Source organism: Puma concolor, chromosome C1 (genome assembly GCF_028749965.1).
Source record: "Puma concolor isolate L17-30 chromosome C1, mPumCon1.1.hap2, whole genome shotgun sequence".
Classification (NCBI taxonomy): Eukaryota; Metazoa; Chordata; class Mammalia; order Carnivora; family Felidae; genus Puma; species Puma concolor.
In genome coordinates this window covers 27,293,480-27,306,287 of record NC_141674.1, presented here as the reverse complement: position 1 = coordinate 27,306,287, position 12,808 = coordinate 27,293,480, and the positions used below count along the sequence as shown (strand labels likewise).

General features: G+C 41.3%; 1 protein-coding gene across 7 annotated transcripts in view; it reads left to right on the top strand.

The window, feature by feature from the left end:
• KIAA0319L (KIAA0319 like) overlaps nucleotides 1–12,808 on the top strand; it is a 98,972-nt gene that overhangs the window by 22,843 nt on the left and 63,321 nt on the right. For all 7 annotated transcript variants that reach the window (XM_086716437.1, XM_086716433.1, XM_086716432.1 and 4 more), the window contains one exon: nucleotides 7,880–8,409. In XM_086716437.1, coding sequence (XP_086572563.1) covers nucleotides 7,880–8,409 — 530 coding nt within the window. The remainder of the gene's footprint in view (nucleotides 1–7,879; nucleotides 8,410–12,808) is intronic.

The following is a 12,808-nucleotide window of genomic DNA, read 5'->3' as shown; positions in this document are numbered from 1 at the left end:
ATTCAAAAAGATATTTTGGGGGGTGCCTGGGTGACTCTGTTGGTTAAACATCCAACTTCGGCTCAGGTCATGATCTCATGGTTTGTGAGTTTGAGCTCTGCATCGTGCTCTGTGCTGATAGCTCAGAGCCTGGAACCTGTTTCCGATTCTATGTCTCCCTTTCTCTCTGCCCCTCCCCCACTCACGTGTGTGTGTGTGTGTGTGTGTGTGGGGGGGGGGGGGGGTAAGCGCGCGCTCTCTCAAAAATAAATAAACATTAAAAAAAAAGGTTTGAGGGGCGCCTGGGTGGCGCAGTCGGTTAAGCGTCCGACTTCAACCAGGTCACGATCTCGCGGTCCGTGAGTTCGAGCCCCGCGTCAGGCTCTGGGCTGATGGCTCAGAGCCTGGAGCCTGTTTCCGATTCTGTGTCTCCCTCTCTCTCTGCCCCTCCCCCGTTCATGCTCTGTCTCTCTCTGTCCCAAAAATAAATAAACGTTGAAAAAAAAAATTAAAAAAAAAAAAAAAAAAGGTTTGAAAAAGATATTTTGGGGCACCTGCAGTGTAATGTGCCAATCTCATGCTAGAGTTGGAGGTACAGTGGTGAGAGAAAAAAAAACAAAACAGACATGGTCCTGTCATCCTAGGGCTTACAGTGTGGGGTGGGGTGGGGAAGACATTGAGCAGATGATCGCACAAAGAAATGTAATTTTATGTGTTATAATTGTTTTGAAGGAAAGGGGCAACAGGGCCCAAAGAGTGTGTAAGCGGAGAGACCTGACCTGGCATAGAGGCTTCTCTGAAGAAATGATGGCTGTGCTGATATCTCATAAGAGGAGTTAACTGGGTAAAGAAGGGAGACAAGAGAGTTCCCACTAGAGAGTGCAGCATGCGCAAAGCCCAGTTAGGAGAGGGAGCATAGTCCATTTGAGGAATGAAAGAAGCCTGGTGAGTTGGAGCACGACAGAGGGAAAGCAATGATACAAGTTGGGGCCAGAAAGGTAGGCATGGTCTAGATCATACAGGATCTTCTTAGGTTATGTTAAGAATTCTGGTTATCAGAGCACCTGGGTGGCTCAGTTGGTTGAGCATCCAACTCTAAATTTCAGTTCACGTCACGATCTCATGGTTTGTGGGTTCAAGCCCTGCATCCGGCTCTGCATTGATGGTGTCGAGCTTGGGATTCTCTCTCGCCCTCTCTCTCTGCTCCTGCCCAGCTCACACTCTCTCTTAAAATTAATAAACATTAAAAAAATTTTTTTTGGTTATCATTCTAAGAGCCCTGGAAAGCCATTGAAATTTCTGTTTATTTAAATTTTTAAAATTTATCTTTCAGAAGATATTACATGTACATTGTACAAATTCAAAAGGTAAAAAAGGGTATTTGTGAACCGACAAGTCTCTCACTTCAGTCTTTTGAGCTACCTCATTTCCCTACTAAAAGCAACCGTGCCAACTTCTTGACTATTCTTCCAAAAATAGTCTATGCAAATATATGCATAAACATTATATTCTTTCTCTCCCTACACCAATTGTAGCATACTATGCACACTGCTCTGAACTTTTCTTTTTCTACATAACGTACCCTAGATATCACTGCATATTAGTACTGTATAAAGTAGCTTTATTCATCCCCATAACTGCATGGATCGTCTTTAATTTAGTTAACCAGTTCTTATTGAGAAGCTTATAAGTTATTTCCAATATTTTTTTCATTTCAAACAACACACAGTGAATATTTTTGATAGCATGTCACATGTGCGATAGTATACCTGTTCAGTTAATTCCAGGTTTAGCTACCTTTATTCTATAAAGGCTGAATTACTTTCCTTCAGAGCACTTATGCTGGTTTGCAATCCTGTATTCATTATTATGTCTATTTAATCTAATTTAATCCTACATTCGTTATTGTCTGTTTAATTGTGTCTTCCCCATCTAAATTATAATCTCCATCAAAGCAGTCCTAGCAGGAGACAGATGCATTGTAATATTTGTTGAATGGATGAATGAATAAAGAAATAAAGATAATAGGTAGGTGGGAAGAAAACGTGCCTTCTTAATTAAACCTTTGAGCTTATCTTTTACTAGACAGGAACAATTTGCATCTCTGTAAAAATCAAAATCATTTGTAACTTATCAGTCTTCTATAAATTAACATCTAAATTTAGGCTGTACTCATTAGTTAATAGTTCAAACAAAAGTACATTCTTTGGACCAGGGGTTGGCAAACTTTCTTAAAGGGCCAGATAGTAAAAATTGTAGGCTTTGTGAGTCTTAAGAAAAAACTCTACTGCAGCTAGTTAACTCTGCCATTGTGGAGCAAAAATAGCCATAGACATTTTATATGTAAATGAGTGTGACTATGTTCCAGTAAAACTTTATTTACAATAAATAGGCAGCAGCCAGAGTTACCCTTTGGGCCATAGTTTGCTGCCCCTGGTTTATTGAATCAGTAGTGATACCCCTTCTTTCATTCCTGATATTGTTAATTTGTGACTGCTATCTTTTTTTTTTTTTCTTTTTTTTCCTGTCATCAGTCTGACTAGAGCTTTATCAGTTTTGTTGATCTTCCAAACAACCAGATTTTGGTCTCATTGATTTTTTTTTTTTCTGTTTTTTATTTGTTTTCGTTTCATTGGTTATTCTTATCTTTAGCTTTTCTCTTCTCAGTTTATTTTGGGTATAATTTACCCTTCTAGCTTTTATGATGAAAGCATAGATCATTGATTAAAAAAATTTCTTTTTTTTGTTTAAAGTTTGGCCTTTTTTTCTCTAGATCATTTGGAATGTGTATAATACATATGTACAAACAAAAAAGCTTCATTTAAAAAAATATATAAGCCCATCAGACATAGATTTCTGCAACTTTTAAAATTTAAAGTATCATGGGACTCTTTCTGTTGCTGTATATAGATTCTACCTCATTGTTTTCAGTTGCTGCATAGCATTCTAGAGTAACTGTATCTGTGTTGATAGACATGTAGATTTTTCATATATTTCACCTGTACAAACTATGCTGTAATGAAATTGTCACATGTGAGAAGTTCTTCAGGATAGACGTGCACAGAGTATTTTTGTTACATGTGTAATTTATTGAATGTCTCCCCTTTGATGCTCAGAAGGAATTAACTCGATGTGAATTACCACACTAACTACAATTGGTGGCTCTGTCTTTGTTATGAATTTTCTTATGTTGTTTAAGGGCTGAACTTTGGGGAAAGTCTTCCTACTTTCATTACATTCCTGAGGTTTTCCTCCATATAGATTCTCTGATGTTCAGCAAGGCCTGAGCTGTGTCTGAAAGCTTTCCCATATTTCTTGCAGTAATAGGCTTTTTGTTCAGTATGAATTCTCATATCCAATAAGTTCTTCATGAAGACTTTCACACAGTCATTACACCAGTAGAGTTTCTTTTCTTTTTTTTTTTTTTTTAAATTTTTTTTTTCAACGTTTATTTATTTTTGGGACAGAGAGAGACAGAGCATGAACGGGGGAGGGTCCGAGAGAGACACAGAATCGGAAACAGGCTCCAGGCTCTGAGCCATCAGCCCAGAGCCCGACGCGGGGCTCGAACTCACGGACCGCGAGATCGTGACCTGGCTGAAGTCGGATGCTTAACCGACTGCGCCACCCAGGCGCCCCAAGTAGAGTTTCTTTTCACTGTGAGTTTTCTGATGTCCAGCAAAGGATATATACCTGAAAGATTTTCCCCATTTATTTCAGTGATAGGGTTTCTCTCTTGTATGTATTCGTTGATGACTAATAAGGGTTGAGCTCTTCCTAAAGGCTTCTCCACATTCATTACAGCAATGTGGTTTCTTACCAGTATAGATTTTCTGATGTGCCACACAGTTAAGTTATCCCTGAAAGCTTTTCATCGCATTTAAAAGGCTTTTCTCCACTATGCATTCTCATGATGAGTAAGGCCTGGGTTCTAAGCAAAGGCTTTTTCCACAGTCTTTTCATGTGTAGGGTTTCTGACTGGTATGAATTCTCTGATGACTTTAAAAGGATAAAGTTCATTTTGAAAGCTTTTCTACATTCATTGCATTTATGGGGTTTCTCTCTAGAATGGATTCTCTGACAATTGATAATTGTTGAGTCCTTCTTGAGGATAAGGTTACTTGTTCATGTGAATTTTATGATCATTTAAAGGAAATGAGCTGGGACACCTGATTCAGTCAGTTGAGCGTCCGACTTTTGATTTTTGCTCAGATCATGATCTCATGGTTCATGAGATCAAGCCCTGCCTCGGGCTCTATACTGACAGTGCAGAGCATGCTTCGGATTCTCTCTCTCCCTCTCTCTCGGCTCCTTCCCCACTTGTGCACCCTCTCTGTCTCAAAATAAATAAATAAACTTTAAAACAAAATCTTAAAGGAAATGAGATGAGTTGTTCATAAAGGCTATCCCATATTCTTTTTTTTAACTTTATTTATTTATTTTGAGAGAGAGAACGTGAGTGGGGGAAGAGCAAAGAGGGGAGAGAGAGAATCCCAAGCAGGCTCTACACCGCCGACAGCGCAGAGCCCAATGTGGGTCTCAAACTCATGAACCACAAGATCATGACCTGAGCCGAAATCAAGAGTCGGACGCTTAATCAGACTGAGCCACCCAGGTGCCCCACTATCCCACATTCTTTACATTAATGGGTTATCTCACCTGTGTAACATTTCTGGTGACTGATAACGGAAGAATTATATTTAAAGACTTTCCCACATTACCGTGCCACATCTCTTTGGAGCTTCTGTGCTCCCATTCCAGGCCTTTATCAATCATGACACTGTATGTTCACTCTTCTAGAGACGATCCTTCAGAAACGTTTTGCTTTAGGACTGATATCTTTGTTTCAAATCAGTACTCCTGGACTGTACAGGCACCTGGCAGAATTTTTCACACCTCTATCCAGGGCTCTACCCCTTGCTCCAGTGGGTGATTAATTTTGGTTTGAAAAAGAAGCCCCTTGGACACCAGATTCCCATAGTTTTCCAGCATCACATCCCTGTACGTATCCACTGAATGGCATCCAGGTGTCTCTGTTCAGTGTGGGTAAAGGTCACAGCCACATGTGTAAATGTAGCTTGGGAGCCCTTTGTCTCCTTACCTGCTCTTCAGAAAATCCTGATAAACCAATGGTTCTGGAGTCTAGAAGTCCAAAATCAAGGGTTGGTTCCTTCTGAGTCTCTGCATAGAGCCCTTCCTCAACTCTTCTTAGCTTCTAGTGGTCACTGCCAGTCATTGGTGTTCCTTGGTTTGTAGCTGTATCTCTCCAGTCTCTGCCTCTGTCATCACATGGCCTTCTCCTTGTGTGTCTCTCTAGATTATCGATTTTAGATTTTTCTTATTTTCTAAATAAGCATTTAAAACTGTAAATGCTCCCTCTAAATGCCACATTAACTGCATCCCATGAATTTTTATATGTTATGTTTTCATTTTCATTCAGTTCAAAATATATTCTAATTTCCCTCATGTGATCTCAACCTACACTTGGGGTAAATTAGTGGTCAGTCAAAGATGAAAAGGGACCATTATCCAGTTGTCGGGAGCTCTTTATCTGTGTAGCTTCTTCCTTTCTGGTTGTTTGTTCCAAAATTCTTGCTATCACAGTCACCTCAAACTCTGTTTCCTCAGTGCAGCAAGTCTGCCCTAGTCTGCTTGGGCTCTCTCCTTCCCTGTGCCACCATCTGGAGCATGATGCTGTACGGAAAGCCCTGGTGGTCAGAGGGCTCACCTTGTTTGTTTCCTTTCTCTCTGGGATCACATACCTGTTGTTCATGGTCTAAAAACAATTGTTCCATATATTTTGTCTAGCGTTCTAGCTACTCATGGTGGGAGGGCAAGTCCTATGGCAGTTTCTCCTGCAGGAGCAAAAGTGGAGGTCACGGTACATATTAAAAATTAAATGAAATAGTGGCTTATAGAAAAGTGTAGGTTATTTTCATCTGTGTGGACCTCTTCACTATGTTAAATATGAGAGAATTACTCTGGGAAGAATGACGGAAAGTTGATATAAAGGTGACTGACAGTGGTTACTGAGGTAACAATTTATTGATTTCAACACAGTCTGTGTACTTCGCTGTTAACCAAGATTCATACCATTGGTTACTGTGTGGGAAGGTGGATGAGGATATGAGGGGTATTTCTGTAGCTCTTGGTAGCTTCATTTTTTTCATAGTTGCTATTTCTTCATTTTTCTTAAGGAAGTTCTATTTTTTCTAGGTTTCTAAATTGCCTTGTCTGATGTTAGGTTCGTGCCAATGTCTGTCTCTTTTCTTTTAATGAACAATGGCAGATTGGCTTCCATAGCGCCTGCTCAGTCATCCAGAAGCTTGCCTTTATTTTCCTTATATCTCTCAGTTGACTGGCGTTCACATTTAGTCTGCTGGACGTTTTGTAAGTATTTCCTGGGAGTCAAGTTGGCTTTGGCTGATTCTTCTTCTTCTTTTTTTTTTTAAGTTTATTTATTTATTTTGAGAGAGACAGAGACAAGCAGGGGAAGTGCAGAGAGAGAGAGGGAGAGAGAGAATCCCAAGCAGGCCCCGCACCTTCAGCGCGGAGCCCAGCATGGGGCTCAAACCCACGAACCGTAAAATCATGACTTGAGCTGAAACCAAGAGTCGGCTGCTTAACCGACTGAGCCACCCAGGTGCCCTGACTTTGGCTGATTATTCCATTGTTGCTCTGGTTAGTCATAGCCCTTTTTCAGTTATGTGTATGTGCAGACATGATTATCCATCTCTTCAGTGTTTTGGTTCTACTGCATATTTTCTGTGTGTAATTTCAAGATATTTTGTGTTCTAACCCCAGGGCCAGAGCTAGGGTGAAGAAAGAAACACATAAGGCACAAAATTGAAGGAGGTGCTCACTCTCAAGGTTGGGTAAGCCAACTCTGTACTTACATGACTCTGAGAATATATTCCTTCTTAAATTTTGTGCCTGAGGCATCGATCTTGCCTCACCCTGGTTCTGGCCCTGTATAACCCTGACCATAGTTGAGTACAGATACCTATATAACTAAGACCTTAAAATGAGCTCTGTATAATAGCTTTCATTTAGAACATGCTTTGACTTTACTTCATCTAATAAAACAGAAGTGAGGTAATATTTCAGGAGAATTAATGCCATGCCTAAAGTAATTCAGTAGCCCAAAAGTTTATCCATAAGCAACAGTAACCAGAATTTTGAACCATGTTATTTATGTTAACCACACTAGGTCACTGTTGTACTTCTGTTCCTTTGTTTCTTATCATGACATGGCTTGTCAGTAGGAAGTTCATTCTAGCAGAATACCTCTCATGATTAAACTTTTTGGTAATCTGACTACTGATCAGCTCTGGTTGATACCATGATATGCAAAACCACCTGACTCTGGCAAACAGTTGGTTAGAAAATGGATGAACCTGTAACCTGTTGGAGGTGAAGAATACTCCGTTTGTGTTGCTGCCAGTTCAGTGGGTGGGGGTGGGGGTGGGGGGACTATTCCATCCTGTTCCACTACCTGTTCTTCTGGTCCCATAGTGCTTGCACTGTCCCTGAGAAAGGCCAGGACATGAGTGGAAGGTCAAGTGGTGGGACTCTGCCCCTTCCACCCCTCCATACACTTCCACCAGAATAACTATTTTGTTTGTCTTGCTTTTTTCATGAACTGGAATTCTGTATGAAAGGTCTATGTGGAAGGGACTCATTGAGAAGGGGAACCACCGATGAATGTGGAACAGTAGCTAAAGTATCCTGAGCCAAAAAACACTCTATTTTGCTTCTTCTGTTCCACTTACTAGACAGCTTTCCCACCTTCTTAAAAACCAGTATTCAAAATAGCCTTAAATGTTGGTGTTCAGGGCACTTTACAGATCAGTAGTGTGTTTTTATTACCTCTTAAAATGTTTTCATTCCTTGTTTTTAGATGCCAGTGAGAGCAGGTGCCAGCATGAGAAGACAGAATTTGGAGTTGGCCTGAGATCTGGGGGAGAAAATCATCTCCGGCTTCTTGAAGGAACCCCCTCTCTCCAGTTGTGTTGGGCTGCTTGCTGCCAGGATTCTGCCTGCCATGCCTTTTGGTGGTTAGAAGGGATGTGCATTCAGGCAGACTGCAGCAGGCCCCAGAGCTGCCAGACTTTCAGGACAGACTCTTCCAATTCCATGCTGGTGTTTTTTAAAAAATTCCAAACTGCAGATGGTTTGGGCTATCCACCTGAAGAAGATGAACCACATATTCTGGGGCTAGGTTGGAGCAGGGTATCTTGGAGGAGACAGAATCCACCCAGAGCTCCACTCAGACCCACTGTATCTTCTAGTGACCAGCAGAGCTTAATCAGGAAGCTTCGGAAGAGAGATAGTCCCAGTGAAGAAGTAGCTACACATACAGTGACACAGCATTCTGAAATGAATGACTCCAAGGAAGTAGGTGATCTGAATACCAGTGGTTCTGCAGAGGTAAGCATATTATGAATAAGGAGCAGAGAAACTGTTAAATCTGCTTTCCATTTGGCACACATGAGCAGTGAAGCTGGTGCTTGTGGGAAGCACCCTATGCTGAGGAATATATGTATAAAGCTGCTTGGTGTCATCTTTGTGGGTGCAGCCCAGATGTTACAAGCATAGTTGGACCTTAGAGATGTTCACTGCATTACAAGTCTGACCATTGTTTTGGTAACAGCAGAAATCTGCTCATTATCTAGTCTAAGCTGGTTCTTGGCTACAGGTAAGTGCAGTTGTGTGGTGTCCGTTTTCACCAACAATTCTGCAGTATTTTCTGCCAGGTTGCAAAACACTTGATTGACATAGTTGCATTCAAGCTGTCCTCCCTCTTCCCCATCTCCCACGTACAAATACATTTCCTTATGGGGTAGTTTGTATTCCAGTCTGAAGTGCCATTCCTGGCACCACAGACTAAGACCCGACTTACTGAGCTGGGGAGCCAGAGCTGGCCATTAGCCAAGAGGTTTCTGGGGTGACTTCTTACCAAGCTTTGTATGCCAAGGGAGATACCACCAGTAGAGTTTATTCTGCTTGTTATGTTTCTTCATTGTTGATCTTCCTGGGCAAATGATTAAAAGGAATGACTCACTCTGTGCTCAGCCTCCCTTGATTGCTGTGACTTATTTTTGTATTTGTTTTGTCCTAGTTGTTTCTACCAAGTTGAAGCCAGAGTGGGGAAGCTACTACATGCCAGGCACTATGTGTGCTAATTGTCGTACAATGTCATTTTGTTTGATTTTCATAGCAATATTCCCAAATTGGTATTATTAGCCCTGTTTTACCAGTGAGGAAACTGGGGCCCAAAGAGGTTAAACAGTTTGATTATGTAGCTAATGAATAACAAACCTAGGATTGGAATGCAGATTTAATATTAGGAAAAAACCTTTCAGTGCAATATTAGAGATACAGTCTTAGGTTTAATATGCCCCGTAAACATTAGACATCTGTTGTTAATGTCAGATACTTTACTAAGCACTAGAGATAGAAAGTGAGCAAGATGTGGTCCATGCCCTCAGGGAGTTTACAGTGTAGTGGAGACTCAGACACAAAGGTTGGGTATTTATAATAGTGTGTAACTATTGCATTAGTAGAGTTATATATACAATACAGTAGGAACAGAAAAGAGGAAGTGACTCATTTGAACAGGCAGGTGGTATGTATATGCAGGGAAGACTTCACAGAAATGTTTAATTTATTATTATTATTTTTAATTAAAAACATTTTTTGTTATTTTTGAGAGAGCACGCGCACGCGCGCGTGCACATGAGTGGGGGAGGGGCAGAGAGAGAGGGAGACACAGAATCTGAAGCAGGCTCCAGGCTCTGTCTGTACAAAGCCCGACTTGGGGCTTAAACCCATGAACTGTGAGATCATTTCCTGAGCTGAAGTTGGACGCTTAACTGACTGAGCCACTCAGGTGCCCCAGAAATGTTTATTTTATTTCTCTTTTCTCTTTAAGCATTTATTACCTACACTAGATTATAATCCTCTTTTTAAAAATGTTAATTCCGGTGTGGTTAACATACAGTGTTATAGTAGTTTCAGGTGTACAATGTAGTGATTCAACAGTTCCATATATTATCCAGTGCTCATCAAGATAAGTATACTCTTAATCCTGCTCACCTATTTCACCTATGCCCCCCACCCACCTCCCCTCTGGTAACCATCTTTAATATATTCCTTGAAGGATGTGTAGGATTTCACTGGGGACAGAGACACAGTGCATGCAAAGGCTCAGTCATTTGGCAAATACTTTTTGCACATTTCCTGTGTGCAAGGTATTATACTAAGCTAGGCACTGGGGATATTATAGTAAGTGAGATAGACAGGATTTCTCCCCCAACAGAGCTTATGCTCTGGCAAGGAAAACAGACATTATGTTTATAATACTTAAATAATTATAAGCTTAATATGGGTTTAAGAGGGTAAGTGCAGAGTGCTGGAAGAGCATCTAACAGGGACCTAATTGAGACTAAGGGATATGGTTAGGTACTTTAAGTAAAGAAAGTTTAAGTTGAGACTTGATGTAGAAGGAGTTTGGAAAAGAAGCAAAGTATTTCAGGCAGAGAGCTAACAATTTCAAAGTTTGTTAGGTGCCCTAGAGCGTGGCAAGATCAAGAAGTTGAGAGAGGCTGGTCTTGTTCCATGTAGAAAGCCAAAGGTGAAAAAGGAGGGTTGTGAGCTGTGGAGAGCCTTAAGGCCTTCTTAAGATTTTGGTCTTTATCTTCAGGTCAGTGAGAAGTCATTAAAGAATTTTAAGTAGGGGAGGGGCACCTGGGTGGCTCAGTCGGTTAAGCGGCCAACTTAGGCTTACGTCATGAATCTCACAGTTCGTGAGTTCAGGCCCCGCATCGGGCTCTGTGCTGACAGCTCAGAGCCTAGAGCCTGCTTTGGATTCTGTGTCTTCCTCTCTCTCTGCTCCTCTTCTGCTCATGCTCATGCTCTCTCTCTCTCTCTCTCTCTCTCAAAAATAAATAAACATTAAAAAAAATTTAAGGAATTTTAAGTAGGGGATAACTTGATCAGATGTGTTGCTGTGTGGTGAATAGATTGGAGAGAGGCAAGAATGTACTTGGAGCAAGCAATCTCATAGGCTCTTCAAGGCAAGGGAACCATTGTACTAGAGAAAGGTTGAAAATACAGGAAAGGGAATAAACAACAAATAATTCCATAAAGCGGTGGTTCACAAACCTTAGCATACATCAGAATCACCTAGAGGCCTTGTTGAAAACAGTTTGGCCCTAATTCCAGAGTTTGTGATTTAGTAGGTCTAGAGTGAGGCCTGAGAATTTGCATTTGTGACAAGTTCTGGAGAGGCCAATGCTGCTGGTCTGAGAAACGCACATTGAGAACTAGTGTCTTATAGGGTGAGTGCGTTTGAATCCTGAGCACAGAGGACCAAGATTAGCCTTAAGCAGGAGGAGATATCTCCTTCATGATGATAGGAAGGAAGAAATAGGTGAATATAGGTGTAGCAAAGGTGGGTTTGTAGGTTCAATAGAAGGAAATTGTGGTAGTTCTAATCTCATGCCTGTTTTTCTGAAGTGGGGTAGATTATTTGCTGAGAGTAGAAGCAGAGGTAGGTGGAATGGGCATAGGTAGGTAGTAGGCAGGAAAATCAGAGGTTTGGAGAGAGTGGTAAAGGTCTGAAACAGCCATTAGGAAGGCTGGGAGAAGGCCAAGCAGTAAGGAAATAGACTGCTGGTAGCACTGAACATGGAGACTACGAATTTATAACAGTGGTACTGACGTCTGCAGGTGTGTGAGTCTCCTCAGCAGCTCTCAGCAACCCTGTCAAGAAAAGGCAGTTTGATAGGTTGATTTACCCAAGATTGGAACTTTGCCAATCTTGCATAGAAGGAAATAGGGATGTGGAAGTCGAGGTTATTGTCAAGAGAGTGGATTAGGAAGATAGAAAAAGAGGCAAATAAATATAAGAGGGGCTAACTGACAGAGATATGATAGAGGAGTTTGGCATTTAGAGTTTTCCATGATGAGAGACAGACACAGGAGGCACAACTAAGTGTGTGTCCTGTAAAACTGGAGGTAGTCATCAGAGGATGGCATATATTTGTAAGATTATTTATTTTGATTGGGGGGGGGGAGGGAACAAGCAGGAGATGGACAGAGAGGGAGAGAAAATCCGAAGCAGGTGCCATGCTCATTGCAGAGCCCAGTGCAGGGCTTGATCCCAACCTGGGGCTTGATCCCATGACTATGAGATCATGACCTGCGCCGAAATTGAGTTGGCCGTTTGACTGAGCCACCCAAGTACCCCAAGGATGGGATATTTGAATCTAAGTTATTGGAGGTGGAGAAGTTCTGGCAACTACAATATCTAGGGTATAGTTGTGGAAGAGAGTTGCTGGGGTAGAGTAGACAAGGAGCTCAAAGAACTCAGGAAGCTCAAAATACATGTTACATGAGTTATCCATATAGACACTGAGATAGACTTTTATGATGATGATGATGATGATGATGATAGCAATAGCTACTGTTTCCTGAGTGAGCACTTACTGTGTACCAGATACCATTCTGAACCCTTGATGTATTTTTAACTCTTTTAATCCATACAACAACTCCTATGAAGTACTATTAACCATCTCTATTTTATAAACGAGGAAACTCAGGAAGAGAGAGGTTAAGGAACATGGTCAAGGCAATATAGCTTGTATATGGTAGTACCAGGATTTGAACCCAGGCACTCTGATTCTATCCAGAGTCTGTCCTCTTAACCCTGTTACTGTTTAGGCAGTAAAGAGGAATTTCGAGAGCCAAATGTCAAAGCCCTCAGAAAAACAGAAGGAGTAGTGAGGCATTTGGGAGAGGACAGTATGGTAAGGGTTGAATTGCA